The 22,575-nt window shown below is 42.0% G+C and overlaps 1 protein-coding gene across 6 annotated transcripts in view; it reads left to right on the top strand.

Moving 5' to 3' along the window:
* Positions 1–4,486: 4,486 nt before the first annotated feature.
* Positions 4,487–22,575, top strand: part of ELP2 (elongator acetyltransferase complex subunit 2) — a gene marked incomplete at both ends in the record, with an annotated part of 56,396 nt that continues 38,307 nt past the window's right edge. For all 6 annotated transcript variants that reach the window (XM_080714825.1, XM_080714824.1, XM_080714821.1 and 3 more), the window contains 3 exons: positions 4,487–4,624; positions 13,854–13,932; positions 17,315–17,385. In XM_080714825.1, the coding sequence (XP_080570951.1) occupies positions 4,487–4,624; positions 13,854–13,932; positions 17,315–17,385 (288 nt within the window). The remainder of the gene's footprint in view (positions 4,625–13,853; positions 13,933–17,314; positions 17,386–22,575) is intronic.

Raw genomic sequence — 22,575 nt, 5'->3', positions numbered from 1 at the left:
GAAAAGATAAAGAGAAAAATTCTTCTCACTTCTAGAACAATTTGAATTAACAAACTTCATGCTAAAAATTGATGTCTCATTAAATAACAAAGCTTTCCAGAGCATCATTTGGAGTGACTAGTATGATACTAGGTACTGTGAAGATACAGAGATCTTCAGAGTCTCAGGCTCTCCCCTTGCATTACTAAAACACACAAAGCAAGTGAAAAAAAGCTGAGGGCTTAGAGATTGTAATTAGCACTGTAGAAGCAACAATAATTAGAGACAGGAGTGATCCATGTGGCCAGAGCCATAGTGACAACTTCTTGTCTTGAGAACAATGATTCAAAACCAAATCAAACCTAAACTTCCTCCACCATTACCATCACTTCATAAATAAATCTTTTAAGCCAGGCATGGTGGCACAAGCCTATAATTCCAGTACAAGGGAAGCTGAAACAGGAGGATCTAAAGTTCGAGGACAGCTTCAGCAAGTAGTAAGACTCTTATCAACATAGTGAGACCCTGTCTCAAAAATAAAAATAGGGCTGATAGTGTAGCTTGGAGGTAGAACACCCCTGGGTTCAATCCACAGTAACACTCACACACAATGTTTTACTCCCCAACTTAAGTAGAAATAAATAATAATCTCAGAACTTCCATTTAAATTTTTTCCTGCTAGGCGTGGTAGTGCACGCTTGTAATCCCAGTACTTGGGAGGCTAAGACAGGAGAATGCCAAGCTTGTAGTCAGCCTCAGCCATGTATTGAGGCCTTCTATAACTTAGTGAGACCGTTTCCAAACACAGGATAAAAAATGTAATGCTCCTGGGTTCAGTTCCCAGAAATGAAAAAAATTTTTTCTTCCTCAAACAGATGCATTTTTTTTTTTTTTACATATAAATTCTTTAAAGGCCTCTTCCTCCCATCCCATTCCTTAAAGGCACCTACTTTTACCATTTCTTTTTCTTTCTGGTGAACCACAAAATTTTCTATCCATACTCACGTAGATGTGTACTTTAATCACACAAATGAAATCTTTCCTTCACTCAACAATGAATCAGATGCATTTTCATGTCAGTACATTTAGAACTCCGTAATGCTTTTGAATGACTGTATAATAATAGTTCTTTAAGTAAATTAACTTCATTAAAAACTCACTTTATTGTTCTTTTGTGTATGTGCGTGCCTGTGCGCGTGCGTGTGTGTGTCTGTGTGGTTACTGGGAATTGAACCCAGGGGAGTTCTACCTGAGCTATACCTCCAGCTCTTTTGATTTTTTTGAAACAAGGTCTCTCTAGGTTGCTGAGACTGTCCTCCAACTTGAAACCCTCCTGTCTTGGCCTCCCAAGCACTGGGATAACAGGCATGTACCACTCTTCCCTCCCCCCAAATACTACATTGTTCTTATTGTTTGTTGCCACAAACCAGTGAAAATATTATCACACTATTACTTTCATACAGTGGTGTTTAGACACCTTGGCCACTTCCCTGAAGTGGAATCAGGAGTCAAGTTGTGGCTTAAAAAACCGAATTCACTTAAGCAGAGGAAGGTATAACAGACAAGGAAAGATGGACAGCTCAGGATCTAGTGATCAAACACATGTCCCAGCAAAAGACAGAGGTTGACTAAACAAGGGCATGAGGCAACCAAACCCTACTTCTTTCAGCTGCTCTATGCCGGACCAGGCTCTCAAATTCCGATTTTATCTAAATGGCCAGTCATACCTATTTTGCAGGCTGAATGAGGAAAACACAAATAACTGTACGTGACAGTGCACGTTGGACTCATGTGTGTCCCCAATTGTTGATTATCAACCTGGGCAGTATATAACTAGTGTAGGACTAGATTCCTGAAAGACTCCTTTCAGCCTGAAGTTTTGAGAATTCACTTAATGAACAAAAGAGAAACATTAAGTTGTTTCAATGAGAGAGGCTAGGCACAGGATGGGGGAGGAGAAGCACATGGGAGAGCTCCAAGAAGCTTCATGCATTCTTCCAGGGAAGATGCTGAGGGCAGCCTGGGACCTGTCCAAGAATCTCCTCCTGGGCAAGTTGGAGAGTGTTGGAAGGAAAAAGAAAGATGAAAGAAAAGGCACTGTAGAAAAGGGTAGGGGTGAAAATAGAAAAGAGGGCACAAACCTTTGCTTCTGAGGGCTTTTTATTTTTTAAAGTCAATACCTTCTTTGCATATAGGGAAAAAATTGGTAGGATATAAAAAGGAAGGGCAAGGAAATACAATTCTTTAACATTCCACATAGTTTCTCCAGGCCTGTCACTCCATAAGCCAATCTCTTCCAAGCCTGACATCCCCAAATTTTGGGGAAATCTGCATACCTCAAAATATGGTAAATATATTCACTTATAAAGTTATCTCACGCACTGTTTATTAAATCACCCTATAAATAAATGTAAAGAGAAATAAAGTACTTTAAATATTTAATTTAGAGGACTTTCCAACATGATCTACTGATGATAATAACTGATCAGATAACGGGGACTACATAAGCCTAAGAAGCCTAGGAATGACCAGACCATGATTAACTACCTTTTTATCTCCAGCCAGATGCCATCCTCAAAGTATTTTTTTCTTTTATTGTGGTACCGAGAATTGAACCCAGAGGCATTCTACCTCTGAGCTACACCCCAAGAATGATTTTATTTATTTGGAAACAGGTCTCCTAGGCTGATGAGTCTCACTACTTGCTGAGGCTGTCCTGGAACCTGTGATCCTCCTGTCTCAGCCTCCTAAGTACTAGGATTAAAAGCATATGCCACTAGGCCTGGCTTTCAACGTATTTTAACCTTTTAAGTTAGGGAATCTCCCCAACATTATCTACAGATCAGAATAACTCATCAGACAATTGGGGCCAGAGGAAACTAAGAATGACCCAACCATGATAAAATACTTTGTTATCACCAGCCAGATGCCATTATCAAAGTATTTTAAACTTTTAGGGGACTTTCCCAATGTGATCTACTGATCAGAATAACTGATCAGACACTGAGGACAACAGGAAACAGAATCCTAAGAGTGACCAGACCATGATAAACCACTAGCCAGAAGCCAACCTCACAAACCTCCCCCTACCCACCCCATTCAGAAATTTCCGTCCTGCATTCTCCCTTACATGTGTATTCCTTGCTTTTCATCCCAAAGATATTTCTCATTCTGGAAATGGCCACATTCTCCCTTAAATGAAGATGTGCTTTCTTTTTCTGTATGTGTGTGGTACTGGGGAATTCTCCTTCTGAACTAGGCTCTCCCAGCCTTGTTGTTTTTTGGGGTTTTTTGTTTTGTTTTGTTTTGAAACTGGGTCTAATTTGCAGAGGGCCTCTTTCAACAGCTGAGGCTGGCTTTCTTTCTCAGTCTCTCAAAGTACTTGGAATTACACCCGACCACCACACCCGGCTCCGCGATCTTTCTAAAATCTGTGTCCTTAATATATGGCACGTGGTGAAATTCTTTTCCCTCGCTAAGCCAAGGGCCCCAGTGGTCCAGAGTAGAGCTCCTTCCCCCACGCCCGGATCTCCTCTGACCTCCCCTGGTGACAGGATGAAAAGTACGGATCAACTCCTCGCTGGACACCCCAAACCCATCTTCCCACCCCAAGCTGGGAAGACCAGCTCTCCAGGACGAGTGGGCGCCCTGGTGGGCTCCCCGCGACATCCTACTCGCAGCCTCCCTGCCCGGCATCTCTGCCGGCTCCGGCCTGCCGAGGCTCCCTTCCCTCCAGCGCCCGCAGACTCACCTCTCTGCGGCCTGCGGTCCACGGCGCAGCCCCGCGCGCGGGCTCGGTTCCCCACGGGCAGCTCGGAGGGCTGGGACCGGCCCGTGCTCGTCCTCAGAAGCCTTTACAAGGCGCGGAGCGGCGGCGGTCTCATCTGGCCCCTCGGACCGCGGCACTGCGGTGCAGCCACCGGGAAGCCGCGCCCGGCTCTCGCCTCCCGGAGCAAGACAATCAGTAATTACCGCGCTGCGCGGCGCGGAGCCCGACCACCGCCTCTGGCGGCCAGCAGCTCGGCGCACGCGCGGCGCGGCTCCGAGACCCCGCCTCCACACCGATCCGCTTTTCCGCGTGTTCGCGGACACCGCGGGCCGCCGAGGCAGGAGGGGCGGGGGCGCGGAGGGCAGTGGGGGCGGCTGGGGTCCTCCCCGCGAGCCCGCCTGCGTCCTGCTTCGGAGGCCCGAGACTCGCTCTCCAGGGCCGCCTCCGCCCGGCCCGGCTCTTCTGGAAGGTCGGAGATGCTCTGGTCCGACGTGACTCGAGCACGACGCCCGGCCCAAGAAAGACAGCTAGGAGCCGGGCGCGCGGGCGGCGGTGCTGCAGCCCCGGAACCTCGCCGGCGGGCGGGCGGGGCCGGGGGCGGGGTCTCTTGGCCACGCCCCGGTCTCCCCCGAAACGCGGACCGGCGGACGTCGGCTGGGATGAGGGAGGCCGCGCCAGTAGTTCCGCTCTTAGGGCGGAAGTGCGAGCCTGGGCTTGGGCTGCAGACCACCTGGCGTCATGGTGGCTCCAGTGCTGGAGGCTTCTCACGTGTTTTGCTGCCCGAACCGGGTTCGAGGAGTCCTGAGCTGGAGCCCTGGGCCCGGAGGACTTCTGGCCTTCGGCACGTCCTGCTCTGTGGTTCTCTATGACCCTCAGGTACGAGGGATAGATGGAAGCCCGACCCGCTGTGCTTCTGGGGCCGAACCTGCGCCTGTGGTCGACTGTAAATTGCTGGCCAGAGTCAGGGCCGAGTGCGCGGTGGTCTGCACCGGGGTCTAGGGGGAGGCTCCCGGGGCGCGCCGGGTCAGCCCAGGGCACCGAGGTGGTGTTCGGGTAGGGGCCTGTGAGTCCCCAGTGATGAGATCGTTATCCGAAACTTCTTCCGGAGAACTGTAGCACTGTTAAAAATCATTTGGGGTTTTGAAAGAATTGTTTTAAGGCCGTCATCCCACCTAGACTATCTCAGTTCTGTATTGTCAATAAATTTGTATTGAACCCCCCCCCCCTGCGGTACTAGAGATGGAACCCAGGGGCATTCTACCTGCCATTTACACCCCAGGCCTATTTTTAATAATTTTAAAACAGGGTCTGAGTTGCTGAGGGCCTAAGTAGCTGAGGTTGGCCGCGAACCCTAACCTCCTGTGTCAGTCTCCCAAGTACTGAGATTACAAACGTGCGCCACCACGCCCAGCTTTGTATTCAATTTGAAAGAAATACCAATGGTTCACTTGCAGGAATGCATGTTTTTGGTTGGTTTGTTGTTTGTGTGTGTTTTACTGGGGATTGAACCCACAGGGGCGGTTTCCCCCAGGGCTACACTCCCAGCCCTTTTTAAATTGTTATTTTTAAAATTTATGGTATTGGGGATTAAACCTCAGGGGAATTTACCTCTGAGCGTCACCCCTCAGCCCGGTTTTAATTTTTGTTTTGAAACAGGGTCTTGCTAGGTTGCTGAGAGTCCCACTATGTTGTTCAGGCTGTTTGTCTCAGTCTCCCAAGTACTGGGATTACAGTTGTGCACCACCACACCCAGCTAGAAATGCCTGGGTTACAGAATTTACCATTTTGGGGAAAACTCAGAGGGGATGGGGATCCTAAGCGCTGGTTATAAGACAGGACTTACCTATTTCCTGACCTTCCTTTAGTTGAGGAGGAGGAGGAGGATTATAGGCCCTTTTCCTGTCAAACTTCTCAAGTTCCCCATTTTCCCAGGTTAATTTATGATGATACACTAGTGTTGCATCTTCTGTAGTTGCCCTGTTATAAAAGATGACATGCTGAAAATTTAAATGTAGTGTAGGAAGTGGCTTTATGTGTTTCCGTGTTTCTTCTTTTTCTTTTATTGTGGAATTGGGGATTGAACCAAAGGACGTTCTACCTCCGAGCTATACCCCCAGCTCTGTTTTATTTTTTGGTTTTTGAAACAGGGTCTCGTTCAGCTTCCCTAGTACTGGGATCACAGGTGTATGCCACCATGCTTGGCTTATATGTGTTTTTTAGTTTACTGTCACTGGAAGAAGGTTCAAGGAGTTCCTGCAGAAGGAAGAACTGGTTCGGGACAAGTGGGGTCCTTCATGTACATGAAATATGCGTAGGAAAAGAATTTCAGCCTACTGTTGGACAGAAACAGACAAATTTATTTAAGAAAGGAGGTACACATACTAGGGAGACAGTAGTCTATATTAAGAGAGAGATGCCTTGGGGTAAAGCAAGAAATGGACATTGGAGGAAGATTGTGGACCATCTTGAGAGAGTTGCTTTTGGGGTTCTCTGGCCCCTCTTTTAAAGGAAACTTGGTTAGGATTGAGCATGGGAAGGTAAGTAGGAATGACATCAGTCTGATTATCACTAGGCAGTTTATGATGGTCTGGGATATACTCAGAATCCTTCAATTGATGTTGTCTCCATCCTCTGGAAGTCCCCTAAATTGTACGATTCTTAAAATATTGTATCTCTCTATGCTTAATCTGTTTATTGGTGGGCCAACTAACAGTGCATAAGGTAATTATCATAAGTAAGTGATTTTTATGGTAACTCTAAGGTTTATAGCTTTCCCAGAAATTTGAGAGTGACAGGACTGGGAAATGAACTGGCTTGGAGAGTGACAGGCTTGGAAAAGTTTGTAGAACTTTAAAATTATATTTTCTTGTTCTTTATGTTTCCTTCTAGCCTAGCTTTAAATTTCCTCTAACCTACTTCTGTATTGTCTTGTTTATTTAATTTAAAATTTCATTCTCACATCCTTTACAGATTCTAATTTCTGTATGAATTTTTTTAAAGTTTTTTATTGGTGCACTGTATTCATACATCATAATGGGATAAAAATAATAGTTTTGTAGACATACATGCACACATCATCCATTTAGCCCCTACCCGATCCCCACCCCGTTCCCTCCCCATCCCTCCTTCCCATGCTTGGCTTAGTGGTTGACATCTAGTATTATAGCAATTTATCCAATATTAATGTTGATAATCTCATATAACAGTTTCATTTGTCTGATACCAAGCTTTTGATGACTTAAAGATAACATTTCTTTTTTTTTTTTTTTTTTTTTTTGGTGGTACTGGGGTTCCTGGAAGCCCTTCTACCTCCGGGCTACACTCCCAGACCTATTTTTTACATTTTCATTTTGGAAACAGGGTCTTCAAACCAGCGCGCGCGGCTGGCTTCGAACCTGCGCGATCCTCCTGTTACCACGCCCGGCTAAAGATAACATTTCAATATTTCTTTTTGCTTTATTTCTTACCAGAGAATATTTCTTTCTTTTTCTTTTTTAAGGTGAAACTATCATATATTTATTTATTTATTTTTCAAAAAATCTATCCTAATATGGAATATGGACTTTAGATACCCAAAACGATCTCGAAAAAGAACAAAGCTAGAAGATGTATATTTTCTGATTTCAAACCATATAAAGCTACAATAATAATAAATAATAATAATAAAGTGTAGTACTGATATAAAGACAGATATATAAATTAGTGGAGTAAAATAAAAACCCTAGAAATAAATTCTTCCATATATGGTCAAGTTATTTTTGACAAGGTTTCCATGAACATTTGGTGGAGGAAATAATTATCTTTTAACTTAATATTGTTGAAAAATAATAATTACATGAAAAAGAATAAAATTGGACTCTTACCTAACACCATATACAAATATTAACTCAAAATAGATAAAAGACCTAAATATAAATCTTAAGACTATAAACTTTTAGAAGAAAATCTGGGTCATAAAATCTCACAACATTGAAATTGGCAGTGATTTCTTGGATATGATTTCAATGGCACAGGCAACAGAAGAGTATACAAACTACCTAAAAAATAAAAACATATTGTATATCCAAAGACAATGTAAACAGAGTTAAAAGTTACTGATAGAATGGGATAAAGTATTTCCAAATGTTATATCTGAAGGTATATTAATATTCCAACTAGAAATCCTAAAAATTAGCAACAATAAAAGCAAACAATACAATTTAGAGATAGGTAAAAGACTAACATAAATAATGAATATCCATAGATAACTAATCTTAGTTGTCGGATAGAAAATCTTGTTTCTCTGGTTCTGGTGTGTATTACCTATTTCTTTGTAGTTGATCTCTTTGAGTATTTTCTCTAGCGCTGGTTTTGAAGACATAAATTCCTTCAGTTTCTGTTTGTCATGGAAGTTTCTTATTTCCCCATCTAATTTGATAGAAAGTTTTGCTGGGTAGGAAATTTTTGGCTGGAAGTTGTTTTCTTTCAGAGTTTGGAATATGTTACTCCAAGCCCTTCTGGCTCTCATGACTTGGTTTGGGAAGTCTGGAGTGATTCTAATTGGTTTGCCTCTGAATGTCACTTGGCCCTTTGTTTGCCTTTAAGATTCTCTGCTTGGCTTCCACCTTGGTCATTTTGACAATTATGTGGCGTGGGGATCCTCTTCTTCGATCCTGTCTAAAGGGAGTTCTATAAGTTTCCTGGACCTGTGTATTGACCTCTTGCTCTATGTTTGGAAAATTTTCTGCTATTATTTCTTTGAAGATATTACTTATCCCTTTGGTTTCACCTTCTTTTCCCTCCTCTATTCCAATTATTCTTAGGTTAGCTCTCTTAAAATGGGCCCATATTTCGTCAATGTCAGATTCCTGCTGTCGGATTTTTTTTTCTAAATTAGAAACTATGCGTTCATTTTTTTGAATAATCTTCTTCTAAGATCAAGATTCTATTCTCCATGTGGTCTAGTCGGTTGTTTGTACTTTGAATTGAGGCCTTTACTTCATTAATTGCATCCTTTATCTCTTTTTGACTCTCTCTGAATTCTTTTCGAAACACCTCTATTATTTCTACAGTTTTTTTCCTGATTTGATCTTCTAGAAATCTCTGAATTTCTGTTTTATCGGGTTCTGATGTTGTGGGGTTGTGGGCATTCATTGCTCCATTGTTATTCCTCTTTCTCATGATTTCAGAAGTTTGTGCCTTCTCTGGTTTCTTCCCTTGGGTCACTACGACTTCACTTAAGGTGCTCTGGATCCTGAGTCTGTTGTATCTCAGTCCCCACTACTCCTATACTGGGTTGTATCGCAGAGTCTCAGACCCAGTGAGTCAATCGAGGCGTTCTCCTATGGTGTGATATCTCTGCCACCGCTACTCCCCCATTGGGTCAAGTCCCTGGTAGTACAGTACTGAGATTTCTCCTCCAGGGCCTGCAATTTGACTCACTGTTTTTGAGTACGCAGATGGAGCTGTAGTGGACTTGGTGAATTCGCTGCTGCTGCTGCCGGTGGCAATATGGCGCCGCTGTCACGCCCTCGGCCGTGAGGCTGGCGTATTTCTTCTCTGTTTTTGAACTCCGCTCTGAGTCCCTGCAAGGTGTGCTGAGCCCAGCCCCTGGGAGCTTTAGATGCTCCCTGCGCTGAGAAATCTGCCGAATTCCTCCAGGCTGATCCACAGTAGCTCACCTTGGCTCGCTGTCCGCAGCTCCTCTCTGGAGCCTGGTGGGCTTTGAGTGTGTTGTTCTGGAGCCGTCCGGTGAGCTCGCCACTGCCGCCAGCATTAAGGCGCTGCTGCCGTGTCCTCTGGCGTGAGGCCGGCATATCTCCTCTGTGCCTCTGGGCTCTGTTCTGAGATCCCCTCCTCTGGAGCCTGGTGCTGCAAGAAAAGATGGCGCCTGCGCCGTTCTGCGCCGCAGCTCCGTCTGCAGCACTGCGGTCTGGTTTCTGGTGTCTTGTTTTTCTAGCCCTTTTTTTCTCTGTCCCTTGTAATTACATATTTTGTTTCTATGCTTATGGTGTTTTCTGGCTATGAAAGGCGCTGATTTTGTGGTAATAGAGATTGGTTGTTAGCGGGGCTCGTAAACCCCGCTTTCCTCCGTCGCCATCTTCCCGGAAGTCTTCTCTGTATGAATTTTTTATTCACCTTTTCCTACCTTGAGCATGTTTGTCTCATCTGGTTTTTGTTGTTAATTCTTCTCCATTCTTGAATGGCAAGAGGAAACACATAAAAGTAAGGATAAATTTTACAGTGATCACCAACCCAGAACTGACTCAGCTGTAGAAGTGTGTCTTTGTGCAGCAGTTTAATGGATTTATTCCCATGCCTTCTGTTAGCTTTTCTTCACTGTGACCTGAGTGCCTGACAGAAACAACTTAGAGGGGGAAGAATTCTTTTGGCTCACAGTTCAGAGGTTTCAGTCCATAGTCATGGCTTTGGGTGAAGGGCATGGAAGTGGAAAACTGTTCAGCTCATGACAGCTAGCAAATAGAGACAGGAAGGGGGTAGGGGCCTGGTACTCTCAGGGATTCACTCCTGCCAGCAGGTGCTCCACCTGTCTACAGTTTTCACCTTCCCATGAAATGGATAAGTCTACTGATGAGATTAAAGCACTTAAAGCCCATATAATTCAATCATTTCCTAAAAGCCCTATCTCTGAACACTGCTGCAGTGGAGACTAACCCTTAAACACTTAAGTTTTGGGGGGACATTCCAGATTCAAACCATAACACCTTCCATCACATTTTAAATGATAATGTGATGACCATGTTAGAGGATTTTAACATACTCAAAAGAAGTATATTGAGCCTAGGAAGTGTTTCATTTTACTAAATAGCTACCATTTGACCATTTCATTAAATATAGAAATAATGGCATGTCGAGTGTGGAAATAGAGTTTTGGGGACTGGTGCATGATCAGCGCCTTTTTATTTTTATTTATTTATTTATTTATTTTGCGATACTGAAGATGGAGCCCAGTGGCATTCTATCTCCGAACTATACCTCCAGCCCAGTTTTTTTTTTTTTTTTAATCTTCATTTTGAAATAGTTTCACTGAGTTGCAAAGGGCCTTACTAAGTAGCTGAGGCTGTCCTGGAACCGCAGTCTTCCTGTCTCAGCCTCCCAAATGCTGGGATTACAAGCAAGCCCCAGGTGATCAGCAACTTTTTAAAGACTCTTTGTACCTTAGCCTGGGTAATGGTGACAAAACCATGAGTACTGCTCTGTGTTAAGGTGCTGCAATGAACTTGCTCAGGCCTGGGAGCTATAAATCTGGCACTGAGTCAGTTTGGGACCGAGATCCTCAGAAAGATGGACAGGGGCTTCGGTTGCGGTCCTGCAGGGGTTAATACCTGCAGGGACTCCTCCCACTTAGCAGGTAAGAGCTCCTTCAAGCCCCTGTAAATGTGGGGTCTCATCCCCAGGGACCTGGGAGAGAGGAGTCTGAAGAGAATCACTTGGACAACTGCCTTCTGTGCAATTGACAATGTTTTAATTTCTATCACCAGTATTTATACTTTATACCCCATGTAAGCACCAAAGGACAATAGTGAGGCATTAAGTGTAAACAAGATAAACAGGATAAAAGAAGATCCTTGGCATCACAGTTTAAGTTTCGTCTGGGACTAGGTGATTAAAGTCAGCCCCCTCGGCCTTTGTCATTGGAATCAGGTTTCTTTCCTCACAGGTGAGCCCTAGGGGGCAAGGTGAAAGGTATCTGGACAGGCAGGCAGGCATCCGGAAAGGCGGGGGTCACACCCAAAGTCCATTTTGGGGAAATTCAGTCTTCTAGGATCTCCTTTGATCCTTCCAGAGTCTTTTTGTCTCTAGGGCTTAGTCCAGGCCCTCCTTTATCAAGATCCATAGGCTGAGTTGCAGATTTGTCAGGTCCTGTCTGCTCCGCCAATCCCTATAAGGCAATACTTATTTTACAGTTAGTAAAACAGGGCAAAAACATTATAACACAGGTGATTGGATTTCTATAATTATTCTTTAATGCATGATCTTGAAGCAGACTTGAGTTTTTTACTGTCCTACTGCTGAGTCACAAATGGTAGGCTATTGTTAAGGCCTGAGAAGAGCTTATTAGCATCTCTTAAGAGGGAAAACAAATGGCCCAGGCTGCAGAGACAGTTTTACATCTCTTTGGGAAATGGGGCAAGAGGTAGGTTTGCAGCTTCCTCTGCTGGCAGAGAGGTGCTGGGAGCTAATCTTTAGATCAAAGGACCTGCCTGCGGAAAAACTGAAAGGAATTTTGCGGCCCCTGAATTCTGGCTGCCCTTTACTAGAAAATTTATCTTTCGTGGACTCAACTTCTTCCACAGTCCTAATTCTTGAGATCCTGTTTTACATCATTGGAGCTTCTTATTAGTGTAGAAATCTAAGAGCAGGGAGTACTTTTGCCAGAGATGACATCTTCTTCCTCGGGGCGCGGCCTCCGTGGGCCTTGCCGAATGCAAGTGTTTGTGACGCTTGCATTTGCCAAGGGGGGACGGTGGCATTAAGGGATTCTTAGTTTATGGGATAGACAATGAAATATGGTAAGTTGTTTCCCAACCTCAAATAGCTCATGTAATATATCTATATATATGTATGTATATAGATATGAGTTTTTGCACATTTGCCTCTGTGCTCCTTTCCCCAGCCATGAGAATTCTATTTGGCTTAAAAGCACATAGGAAGCCAGTGTTGTTGACAACAAATGAGGAAAGGGACTATGAAGAGGAATGCATCATAACCACAAAATTAAAATTTCTAGCAATGGTTGAAGTAAGGACTCGCAGGTGTGGGGTGATTTGGCTACTGCAGTAGGCCTTGTAAAGATAAATATGTAAGGACTTCAGTAGTTGTGGCCTTGTGACCTCATAAACTTACCACGTCAGCCATAGTATGGAGAGTGAGCCATGAATTTGTATAAATTTATTATTAATTCCTCTGTTGAAGGCATTTTTTGCTACTGAAAACCTCAGATTTGTACAAGCATAGTAGTCCCTGATGCCTGTGGCACATAGGGAAGAGGTAGCTTATATAGAGCCTGGAGTGTCAGTACAGGCTCCCCAGATGAGAAGGACCTAGTCTCTGGGAGAATAAGCAAAATGAGGCAGAAGAAGACCTGAGAGCTGAGTGCAGTGAGAGCTCAGGACATTGGGGCTGTGCAGAGTGTTGAGAAGGAAGAATGATCTAGAGTGAACGATGGCATAAGCCACAGATAAAATTGCAGTGCATGGTGGTGCACACCTGTAATACTGGTAACTTTGGAAGCTGAGACAGGAAGGTTACAGGTTTGAGATCAGTGTGCAGTAACTTAGTGAGACCCTATTTCAATATAAACAAAAAGATGGAGAGTGTAGGTTAGAGGTAGGCAGCCCCAGAGTTCATATCCCTAGTGCTCCCCTACCCCCCACACAAAAGTTTACAGATTGGGAAAGGCAATTCTGTTTCTGTAATTCTGATCTTTGTATTAGTGTCAAAAACAATTAAATCAGCCAGGCGTGGTGGCGCACACTTGTAATCCCAGCACTTGGGAGGCTGAGGCAGGAGGATCACATAGGTTCGAAGCCAGCCTCAGTTACTTAGGCTCTCAGCAACTTAGTGAGACCCTCTTTCCAAATATATAAAATAGGTCTGGGGAGCTGGGCATGAGAGCACATGCTTATAATCCCATCGCTTGTGAGGCTGAGATAGGAGGATCGCACAGGTTCAGAGCCAACCTCAGCTACTGAGTGAGGCACTCAGCAACTTATTGAGACCCTGTTTCCAAATAAAGTATAAAATAGGTCTGGGGGTATAGCCAGGAAAAATAAAAAAAGCCCCAGTACCACAAAAAAAAAAAAAAAAAAAGAAAGAAAGAAGGAAAGAAAGAAAGAAAGAAAATAGGTCTGGGAATATAGCCCAGAGGTAGAAAAAGCCCCTGGGTTCCACCCCCAGTACCACCAAATAAATAAATAAATAAAAATAAAAGAGTAAAAAGTAGGGCTGGGGATTTAGCTTGGAGGTAGAATGCCCCCGGATTCCATCTCTAGTACCACAAAAAAAGAAAAAAAAAATACACTGAAATCTGGTTTCTACTTATTTATTGATTCCTTTGTAGGATAAATTCTTAATTTACTAATTGCTATTTTCTTTTCTAAAGAAAAGGGTGGTTGTAACCAACCTGAATGGTCACACTGCTCGAGTCAATTGTGTACAGTGGATTTGTAAACAGGATGGCTGTAAGTATGAACCTGATTGCTAAATCTGATTTCAATCGTTTTCTGACGAGGCATGCTCAGTTTTCCTTCATTATTTTATTACCTTATTTAATGTTGTGCAGTTGGAAAATGAAAAAATGGTATGCCTAATAAAATATCTGACCTATCATTTTACTTTATAGCTGTTGAAGCACAGATGACACAGAAGTGAGGATGAGGGTAGAGGCAGCCTTGACTGGAAGACACCCCTAGTACCCATACCTTTGATTGATTGGAAACCTGGAGCTGAGCCTAGTCTAATGTGGCATTCGAAAGACTCAGCTTTGGGGTCTCTTTCAGCCACAGACAAGCTACTGCTTTTTTTTAGGCAAGACATTGCATCCATGTTGACCTTAAGTTTATATCTGTTAGTGCCATCTGAAAAGTTAGGGATTAGGCCCTTAGAAACTTAGTCAAAATTAATATCATAATAATACCAAGAAGTAGTCACAGGTTTTCATTCAACGTTCTATCATGAATGTGTAGTGGAGCTCTCTAGGGCTACATGAGGTGTGGTATTACCACAGGTTAAGCAAAAACAGATTTGAAAACCTAGTTTAAAGTTACATTAAAGAGATTTGCAGAAGTACAAAACAGTGCTTTTCTTCTCAGTGTGTGTGTGTGTGTGTGTGTGTGTGTGTGTGTGTGTGTGTGTGTAACCGCCAGCCCTATTTTGGATTTTTTTTTTTTTTTTTTTTTTTTTTTTTTTTTTGCGGTACTAGTGACGGTACCCAGGGACATTCTACCTCCAAGTTATATCTTCAGCCCTATTTTTTATTCTTTATTTTGAAACAGGGTCTCACTGAGGCTATCTGCAAACTGTGATCTTCCTGTCTCAGCCTCCCAAGTGCTGGGATTATAAGCACGTGCCACCAGGCCTGGCTCTCCAGTCCTGTTTTGATAAACATCAGTATTTCATGGGAAAGTGTTATTTCTGTTAACATACAATGGACTTTCTTGTAGTCTACTTAAAAAATAAACCCTATTAAATAAGTATTTTTCAAATTTCTCAGTTTTAGTTTCTAATAGAGTTGATATTGTTATATATGACCAATATAATCAAAAACTTTTTAGGGATCTTTAAAAAAATTTAAGAGTATGAAGGAATCCTGAAACCAAAAAATGTGAAAATTGCCCTACTTGTATACATTATTTCTCTTTTATCCCTAAGATTCTCTGATGCAAGAATTTTTAGTTAGCACCTTGATTGCTTTTAAATGGTTCTTACACAATCCACTGGAATTTCCCCAAGTGTCTTAAATATACCTATGGTAGTATTATTACAGATTCTGAATTAAGTTTGTTTTTCATTCCACATTTGTTGAAAGCATTCTGATCCAGGTGTAAGACCCCAATGAAAAATTATAAAGCCCCTAGCAACTAGCCAAATGCATGGCAAGTAGTTCCTCATTCCTGTTAAAGTGCAGATTTGAGAAATCTTTCTGCTATGGGTGAAAAGTGCAAGCTTAGGATATATTTCTGCTGCAGTTTGAAAAGTACAAGCTTAGGAAACATCATGATTAAGGGTACAGTGATAAAAAATGTGTGACCCCCAGGTCAGCCCGCCTTGGTCCAGAAATCTGCTGACTACAAGATGGACACACCTAGCATCTTGTCCAACGTTTGACCCCAGATTGTGCTTTTCAAATGGTTTTGTAATTTTCCTTTGACGTATGTAATCCGGCCCAATCCCCTCCCCAGCTTGTGGTTTTTCCCTTTAAATAATCCCAGCCCCTAGTGCTCGGGGTCAATCTCAGCTCCTGTGTGAGTCATGAGGCAACCCCAGTGCACACTGGCTCCTTAATAAACCTTTTGCACATTGCATCAAGGATAAGTCTCTCATGGGTACTTGGTGTCGCTAATCCCAAGGCTTGAGGGTCTCCCCTCTGTGGGGGTCTTTCACAGGCATGAATGAAGACTTTCTTGAATTAGACTTTGCTATAGTTTTATCTATGATATTAAAAAAAAGTTTAATAAGCTACTTATATCAGTAGGTAAAGCAGGATTAGACATGTAATCAGGTCAGTAAAAACCATTAAATAGTACAAGAGATGGCTGTTAATGCAGATGTTAAAAGACAGTTGTAATTTATTAATTGCCACCATATGACTACTCAAGTCTATAAGAATTTGTTACAAAATATTAATTTGGGCATGTGTACTGTATCTTCCTTTAAGAGTGAGGTTATATAAAGTTAATTACTTTTGTGTCACTATAATCTATACTAATTATGATTAATTTGCTCTAATAATAAGGCTCTATCACTAAATAATTCAGATATTTTTCCTAACCACGCTATCAGAAACCAACGAAATTTTAATAACATTTTCATTCTAAAATACCTGATTTCTTACATGCTACTTTTATTACCTTATTATAGTTATTCTCAAAGTCATGTAAATAAATGGCTTACTTTCTGTGATGCATGAGGAGATTGGAGCCCAGGAACATGGATGGCTGGCAGAAGAGTTAAGAAATGAGTCCGGGATTTCTGGAGCTCAAATCTAATGCTGTTTATTTATTTAACTTTATAGCTGGAAAGTTTTGTAATGCTCTTTACACTGTCTCCTAGTTGCCTCCCTAATACCCAGCACATAGACCCAAAGAAACAAGTAAACTGAAGGTACAACCAACCCAGAATTTTGTTTCCTCCCTTTTTTGGTACTTATTCATATTTCTTCTGTCATCATCTTGAAATTGTAAATGTTTAAAAGAGTTATTTTGAAATATATGTCTAATCTTAGAAATTAGGATTTTATTTGATAGCAGCAGCTGACTCTGTTGTCTCAAATGTTATTCCTGCCAGAAGTGTTTGGCTTGAACCTAATTATGAGGAAATAGTCAGCCCAATCCAGATTGAGGAACACTGTTAGACAACTGGCCTGCACTGTCATTGTCACAAAAAGGGGGAACTGGGAAGCTTCTACATTAACGATTACAGATGAGGTTACCAAATGAGTCTTAGCTTCTGAGTCCAAAACAAAAATAGCTGTGAGAGATATTACTGGAAGTTTTGGAAATTCTAATATGGACTGTATGTTACATAATAATACTGTATTAATGTTAAAATTCTTGAATATGAGCATTGTATTTTGTTAATGTAAGAAAATGTTCTATTTCTTAGGAGAGATGTGAAAAAGTCTCTAATAAGTGGTCACAGTGTTTGCAACTTATTTTTTTATGTTTTGTTTGAAAAAAGTGTATGCATAAGTAGAGTATAAACAAATAGGGCAAAATGTTAAATCTAGATAAGTATAGGTAAGAGATACAGGGGTTTTATGTATTTTCTGTAGCTTTGAAATTTTTAAAAATAACTGGGAAAAATGAAATGAATAAAAATATTTACTGAGACATATTTTTTCAGCTCCTTCTACCGAAATAGTTTCTGGAGGATCTGATAATCAAGTGATTCATTGGGAAATAGAGAATAATCAGGTATGTATATAAGAATAATCAAATGCACATATAAGTGTGTTTTTTAAAATTTCTATTTATTTATTTATTTATTTATTTATTTATTTATTTATTTTTATTTTGGTGGTGGTAGTGGGGTTCCTGGAAGCCCTTCTACCTCTGGGCTATACTCCCAGACCTATTTTATACTTTTTTTATTTTTGGAAACAGGGTCTCTTAAGCCAGCACAGCTGGCTTAGAACCTGCACGATCCTCCTGTCTCCGCCTCCCAAGGCGGGGATTACAAGCGTGCGCCACCACACCCGGCTATATAAGTGTGTTTATAAGAAATATTTTTTTTGCCGGGCGTGGTGGCGCACGCTTGTAATCTCCGCCCTTGGGAGGCAGAGACAGGAGGATCGCGCAGGTTCGAAGCCAGCCGTGCTGGCTTAAGAGACCCTGTATCCACATAAAAAAGTATAAAAATAGGTCTGGGAGTGTAGCCCGTGGGAGTGTAGCCGGAGGTAGAAGGGCTTCCAGGAACCCCAATACCACCAAAAAAAAAAAAAAGAAGAAATAATTTTTTCAGAATTTTCCTCTCATTTCTTTTTGTCCTTTATGAAGGACATATACTGTGTCTTTTGTACTTGGTAGGCCCTGTATCCTTCCCCTTATTCATTTCTGTTCTTATTTTCATATACTTTAAATCATGTATGAATTTCCTACATTTTGGAATAATTGTTAAACTGTTCCAACATGGACAGAGATTTCAATGTAGTAAAAAGACTCCTGTATAAGTAGGGCAGCTGCCACCACGTGAGCATAAATCTACATAATTTGGAGTGACATGGTATAATGGGCCTCTATTGGTTGTTTCTAATTATAAACAAAAAGTGCATTAGCTATCTGAACATCTGCCTTGCAGAACATATTTATAAGGCAGTCCCCCTTCTATCTTGAATCAGGCACATAGTTCTGAAGGCAGAATGTACTTGAATAACTAGAGTACAAGTGAGTCCATGAGTAAATGCACTGACTTGTTGCACTGCAACCTTTGTACCATGAGAGTTGAGAAGATATTTAAAGGTGGACTTCATGTTGGGCTTTAAAGGGTAGGACAGTTGCCCAGGGAGAAATTAAAGGAGTAAGGATTCTGGTAAGAAAAAAATAGCAATTTTATTACATGCATGAACCATTTTCTCCCCTTTTATATCTCTTAGACTCCCTTGGAATACAGTTTTGGAAATGTTACTAAATAATACTTTGTGAACAGTAATACTAGAGATTTACCATAGGAAAAGCTCATATGCAAATTTGAATACTATCATTAAAACTGTGTTCTTCAGTAGCAGGCATTTGGAAATCTCAGGAGTATGACTGTCAAAAAAATGTTGATCAGCCGGGCATGGTGGAGTGCACACCTGTAATTCCAGTACTTGGGAAGCTGAGATAGGAGAATCGGAGGTTCAATGACAGAGTTGGCAAGTAGTGAGACTCTCATCAAACTGGTGAGACCCTGCTTCAGAATAAAAATAAAATAGGGCTGGGGGGTGTAGCTTGGAGGTAGAATGCCCCTGGGTTCAATCCCCAGTGCCATACACACAAAAAAAAACTTAATCTAAAACTGGGCATAGTGGAACATGCCTGTAATCCCAGTACTTGGGAGGCCGAGACAGGAAGATTGCAAGTTCAAGGCCAGCCTCAGTCACTTAGCAAGACCCTGTTTTAAAATAAATAAAATAAGACTGGGTGTATAGCTCAGAGATAGAATGCCCCTGGGTTCAATCCCCAACCACCTCCCCCCAAAAAAGGAGATTAATCTGACATCAAGTGTGCCAAACTAGAGTTGAAAAAAATGAATAGAAAGATATAGGGTGTGTTTTGAAAAAAATTGAATTTGATGTTGACAGGTTAGTTTTCAAAGAAAGGAATGGGAATCTGAGGGGCAGGGGAAGGAGGAATAACAAGGATGCGATTTGGTCCTAGGGCCCTGGGAGAAAGGTGCTTCTATAGAGAAAAGTGGGCAAGGAGGACGGAAGATGTAGGCTCTGTCATAGACATGTCAGTCGAATCGCTGGCTGGGCACCCAGACCTAGTCTCAGAAATGAGAGCAGTTGTGAAGGTGGAGTTTGGAGCCCCCTCAGCTTGAATGTAAGGACCAGAGGGGGAAATGTAGCATACTTGGTTCCTGCTGAGATCAATCTTGAGAAGAATCCAGGAAGGAGGTGTGTGTGGTGTGTTTGTGTGTGTTACTAAGGATTGAACCCAGGGGCATTCTACCTCCAAACTACACCTAAAGCTCTATTTTTTATTCTTTATTTTGAAAGAGGGTCTCACTAAGTAGCTTAGGCTGGCTGAGAAGTCTTGATCCTCCTGTCTCAGTCTCCCAGGTACTGGGGTTACAAGCGTGTGCCACCATACCTGGCTCAGATAGGAATATTTGAGCATTTATTTTGGAACCCTTAAGCTGGGACTTGTAGACGTTTCCTGACAGTAGAGATGATCACAGGCTAAGCAAGCATCAGAGGGCAGACAGCAGACTTAGCGGGTGAGAGTGAGGCCAAACATGGAGGAGAAGAGGGGGATGAAAGATGTAAGAGGGATGAAGGAATAAGAGGATTCCGGGGCCTAAGGGCTTAGTGCTCCTTTCCATGTGTGAAAACATGCACACACGTGCTCAGTGCACCTTGACTCCTGATAAAAGGAAATAATTCTAACCTGGTGTAGTGAAAGGTTTGAGTCTTTGAGCATTGAGCATTATTGTTGTTATTATTATTACTAGAGAGACTGTGTGTGTGTGTGTGTGTGTGTGTGTGTGTGTGTGTGTGTATTACGGGAGATTGAGCCTAGGGGCATTCTGCCTCTGAGTTATACCCCCAGCCCTATTTTTTATTCTTTATTTTGAAACAGAGCCTCACTAAGTTGCACAGGGCCTCTTTAAGTATCTAAGGCTGTCCATGAACCTGTGATCCTCCTGTCTCAGACACCCAGGTACTGGGATTACAAGTGTACACCACCATACCCGGCCTGAGCATTGTTCTTTTTTGGGGGGGCGGGGGGGTTGGTGGTACTGGCGTTCCTGGAAGCCCTTCTACCTCCGGGCTACACTCCCAGACCTAATATATATATATATATATAATTTTTTTTTGGAAACAGGGTCTCTTAAGCCAGCATGGCTGGCTTTGAACCAGCATGATCCTCCTGTCTCTGCTTCCCAAGCGCGGAGATCACAAGCGTGTGTCACCATGCCCAGCCTGAGCATTGTTTTTTAAAAAGCTGGTGAACTTGGGAGATTTTGTGTGTGTGTGCGTGCGCGCGTGCGTACATCCGTTCGTGTGTGTTTAAAAAAAAAATTCTCTTGTTGAACTGTAACCCTTCTTAAAGTTGTGAAATGGCTAGGCTTGATAGTGTATGCCTGTAATCCCAGGACTTGGGAGGCTAAAACAAAAGGATTGCAGGCTCCAGACCAGTCTCAGTAACTTAGGCCCTCTACAACTTAGTGAGATCTTGTCTCAAAATAAAGAAAAAGGGCTGGGGGTGTGGCTCAGAGGTAGAATACCTCCGGACTCAATCCCCAGTACCACTTTAAAAAAAAAAAGACGTGAGGCTGTGCGTGGTGGCGCACGCTTGTAATCCTCGCGCTTGGGAGGCTGAGACAGGAGGATAGCACAGGTTCAAAGCCAGCCTCAGCTACTTAGTGAGGCTCTCAGCAACTTAGTGAGACCCTGTTTCTAAATAAAGTATAAAATAGGTCTGGGAGTATAGCCTGGAGGTAAGAGAGCCTCTGGGCTCTACCCCCACTACCACCCCCTCCCCCCAAAAAAAGACGTAAAATGAATATTTTCAATAGATTTAATCTTTTAGAGGACAGTGATACAGACTTACTTAAAGAAGATTTATAAATATAGAACATTGTAAGAAAGGAGAAAACTACAAAATCTGAGCAGAGGTATCTTTCTGGATAACATCATTCCAGATCTCTTGCTCTGTGTAACTATGCATAAAGGAGATTGTACTGTGTGAATCTTTTAGAAGTATTTATTTATTTTTATTTATTTTTAAATTATTTATTTATTTATTTATTTTTCACTACTGGGGATGGAACCCAGGAGCATTCTACCTCCAAGCAACACCCCCAGCCCTATTTTTTTTATTCTTTATTTTGAAACAGGATGTCACTGAGTTACAAAGGGCCTCACCAAGTAGCTGAGGCTGTCTGCGAACCATGATCCTCCTGTCTCAGCCTCCCAAATGCTGGAATTACAAGTGCGGGCCACCATGCCCAGCCAGATGTATTTTTTAAAGAAACCAGAAATTAAAGATTAAGGGAAGTTAATATTCAGTTAGTGTTTTTACATTACCCTAATGCCAGAGTGTTAGCTACTTTGTTGAATGATAGAGTTTTGCGTAGCTGGAAAACCAACTGAGATGACATTTATGAAACACTGCGATTTTATCAGACAACTTAAGAGAAAAAACTTTCTCAAAGGAAGCAGTGAAATCTCACACATTTGAAAGAAACTCTTAAAAAGCAGACTTGGGATTGGTGTATAGCTTAGTGTTAGAGTACTTGCCCAGCATGAAGGAAGCTGTGGGTTTAATACCTAGCAGTTAAAAAAAAAAAGACCCAAAGAGCAATGGAAAAGATGCTAGCTGGAATGCTGCATGCAGCAGATAGACCTGATATGCCAATAGAGTCTCCTGTTTCTCTCTTCCACTTTTCTGTTTTGTAGCCATACTTATTATGAAAGCATTGCAAGTGGATACTACAAGTACTTGGTAAATGTTTGGTGGGAAAATGCTATTTATGCAATCCCAAATAATATTCAGATATCACTAATACAAATTCTAACGTTACAGTAAAAAAAAAAAAATTCCTGGTAGAAACTACTTTTGTTTAATGACAACTAAAATTTAGACAAACTAATATGTGCCTCTTGTTGTGATGCACTTATGTGGTAATGCTGTCTGAATGTGTATCCTGAATCTTCATGCAGTCAAAATGTATGTCAGAATTAATTCATGAGGAAACATCAGACTAATTCAAAAGGAAGAACTTCCATGAAACTGGCCTGTATGCTCCAAAAATGGCATTGCCATGGGCATCTTTCCATGGCAGAAGGCATACATTTATCTACATTAGTCTTTTTATTGGCTATAATGTATGTCTACTAGAGTTTACTTAATCAGTTCCTTATTAACATTTTAGGTTGATTGTGATTTTTACTATTA

This window comes from Muscardinus avellanarius (genome assembly GCF_963383645.1).
Source record: "Muscardinus avellanarius genome assembly, chromosome: 17".
In the NCBI taxonomy this organism is placed as follows: Eukaryota; Metazoa; Chordata; class Mammalia; order Rodentia; family Gliridae; genus Muscardinus; species Muscardinus avellanarius.
Note: the sequence above shows the minus strand (reverse complement) of the source record. Positions and strands in the feature narration are given on the sequence as shown.